Source organism: Lepeophtheirus salmonis, chromosome 1, assembly GCF_016086655.4.
Source record: "Lepeophtheirus salmonis chromosome 1, UVic_Lsal_1.4, whole genome shotgun sequence".
NCBI lineage: Eukaryota > Metazoa > Arthropoda > Copepoda > Siphonostomatoida > Caligidae > Lepeophtheirus > Lepeophtheirus salmonis.
The window spans coordinates 28,366,687-28,369,431 of record NC_052131.2 but is presented as its reverse complement, the minus strand read 5'-3'; the positions used below and the strand labels follow the sequence as shown (position 1 = coordinate 28,369,431).

At 34.5% G+C, this 2,745-nt stretch overlaps 1 protein-coding gene across 1 annotated transcript; it reads left to right on the top strand.

Annotated features, from left to right (window-relative positions):
• The first annotated feature begins 1,603 nt into the window (after positions 1 to 1,603).
• LOC121117743 (uncharacterized) lies at positions 1,604 to 2,442 on the top strand. The gene is made up of 2 exons (XM_040712229.2): positions 1,604 to 1,703; positions 1,762 to 2,442. Exons 1-2 carry the CDS (start codon positions 1,692 to 1,694, stop codon positions 2,326 to 2,328), a joined length of 579 nt encoding a protein of 192 aa, XP_040568163.1. The 5' UTR covers positions 1,604 to 1,691; the 3' UTR covers positions 2,329 to 2,442.
• Positions 2,443 to 2,745: the final 303 nt, after the last annotated feature.

Genomic DNA, 2,745 nt, shown 5'->3' with positions numbered 1-2,745 from the left:
AGTCTTCTTCAGGAAGATCTGTTTTGGTTCACTCAACTGCAACCCACTCAAAGAAGTACAATGGGTTGAGGTCCGTTGGGCTTGGATGCCAGGAACTTGTGAAAAGTCTGAGTCAAAAATAATTATGACAACCAGGTCAACCTTTGCCTTTCATTTATTAGTTAAACTCTTCACAACTTGTATGATTTGTATTAGAAATCTACCACACACTATCTGATCAGCCTTTTAAAACAGTAGTGATCCCTAATCGATTTGGATGGTTGATCATGAATAATTTTTCTTGCAAATTACAATGAAATACTTATCCTTCTGGCCTCATCTTTTGATCATCACGCATTGCTATTGATTCATAGTAAAGAATAACATTTGACTTCAAATTACCCTTTGTATCCAATTAGGGAGAAAAGGATGAAAATGATAAAGAATAGAGTATGCTTTTTTGGGATATTTGATTAATCGATTAATCCAGAAATATATTTATATTTCCTGAATTTATATTAAAATGTGACCGGAGAGGTTCAAAATAGATCCAGGGAAAAGAGAAAAGTGGGTCATCACCAAGCTATAAAACAAAGTGGCAAAAATCTCGACATTTAAGCATTTTTAGTCATTTTTACACATAACATATGCAATTTTTTTTTCTAATGAAATAAATATGTAGGAATTTAAATATGATTATGATATTATTCCCGTTCTTATGTTATTTTCAATGTAGGAGGTTCCCCTTTTTATAGCTGTAATTCATTTTTGTTTCCCAACCAAAATAATTCATAGAATAGGGATCTGATATTACCAAGGGTCTTTATTTAGTACAAGCTACAAGAGGAAGGGAATTTACACAAAAAATAAAAATAAAATAAAAATGGTTACACAGATAATTTCAATAGTATTTGGGAGAAGAACAGCTTAGCTTTCATGACGTTTCATAATACTAACTGAGAGCAGCTGTGATATGAAGCAAATTTCTGTAAGTCCTGCTCCTTATCTATTAAATAGATGGACAGGAATAACTCCCATGTCGAACCTCAATTCTACTCAAAGTCCAACAAAGATTTACACTTATATTTAACCAACAAATCTAAAGTGTCACTTTCCGTCTTTCATGAAAGATCATACACACATCTGATTAATTTATAATTAGATGTTCACTTTTCAATTATTTACCTACTAATGATGACAGCTTCAGAAAATAAAAATAAAAAATAGTGGATCGTTTTAAGTCCTATTTTCTCCAATTCTATATATATATATATTTATGATTTGAGGTTAAAAGAGGGCTTCTCTAACATCATATGTACATAATATATGTATCATGATATACACAACGTAAATACGAAGGTGTGGTGTTTTTTTTAAAAGTTCCAAGGATGTAATTATCTGCGAATCAAATCAATCCTCAATTATATTATAATGACTTTAGTTCATACAAAACTCAATTGACATTTAAAAAAAAGAAGAATTCAAATTTGAAGAGAAGCAATATAGTAGGCATTTATGGGATTTCTCAAAACACGGACTAGGTAATTTGTTTGTATACTCCTCGTAGGAGTGTGTGATTAAGCCGGTGAGAGTCTGTGGTTTGTTGTGGTTCCTTTTATTTTGGGCCTGCTTAGGAATTCGTATATAAAGAGAGTTGAAATCTTAGAAAAGTCATCAGATTCAAGCAAAGTAGTCTATCATCACCAAGAAATATGAAGTGCATTGTAAGATCCATTTCTTCTATCATAGGTTATTCATTTTCACCAGCTTTGTTTTTTATAGGCTCTCATTGTTGCTGCCTTGGCCACCCTCGCCACCGCTGAACCCTCTTATGGACATGGATACGGTTATTCAACCCACAGTGTTGGATATCCTACCTATGGACATGGAGGTCAAGGATATGGAGGATATAGTTCTGGATATGGTCATGGAGGTCACGGCTATGGAGGATATAGTTCTGTTTACGGTCATGGAGGTAACAGCTATGGAGGTCACTACCTTCACAAGAGATCCGCTGAGCCCAGCTATGGCTACGGTTCTCCCTCTTATAGCTATGGTCATGCTTCTCTCGGTCACTCTGGGTATGGTGTTGGTTCTTATGGACATCTTGGTTACGGTGCTGGATCTTATGGACATCATGGCTATGGATCTTATACTCCCTACTCCTCCTATGGACATGGATACCACAAGAGATCTGCTGAGGCTGAACCCAGCTACGGATATGGAGCCTACGGTCATGGACACAGATCTTATGGTGGCTATGCTCAAAGACCCTATGGATACAGCCATGTCTCCTATAACAGTTATCCCTCCTATGGTGGACATCACCTCTCTGGTATCTACCACTGAAAATACCAGGAACAAAGGAAAGGCAACAATGAATCGAACTGATCATTGCAACAGCTGTTCTTTTTATAATTTTTTAATGTAACCAAGACAAATAAATAATTTTTTTCTTTCGAATTCATGACTTTTTTGCTGTTTTTATTCTTAGAGTCTTTTATGACGAACTCTTCTGAATAGTTAGAATATCTAGATAGATCAACTCTATCAATGATAAATAGAATCATTCATCTCTCTCTTACGAGTTCAGAAAACAACTTTAAGGAAACGAAGTTGTTTTTATTTATTAGATTCAGATTTAGATTGATGATTCTTAATTAAATCTTTATATTCAAATTTCAGAATGAACTACAAACCTCCCGAAAAACAAAAAATTGCATACATCATGAAGAAACATGGGTACCTCAAAATTGAAATTTGGTG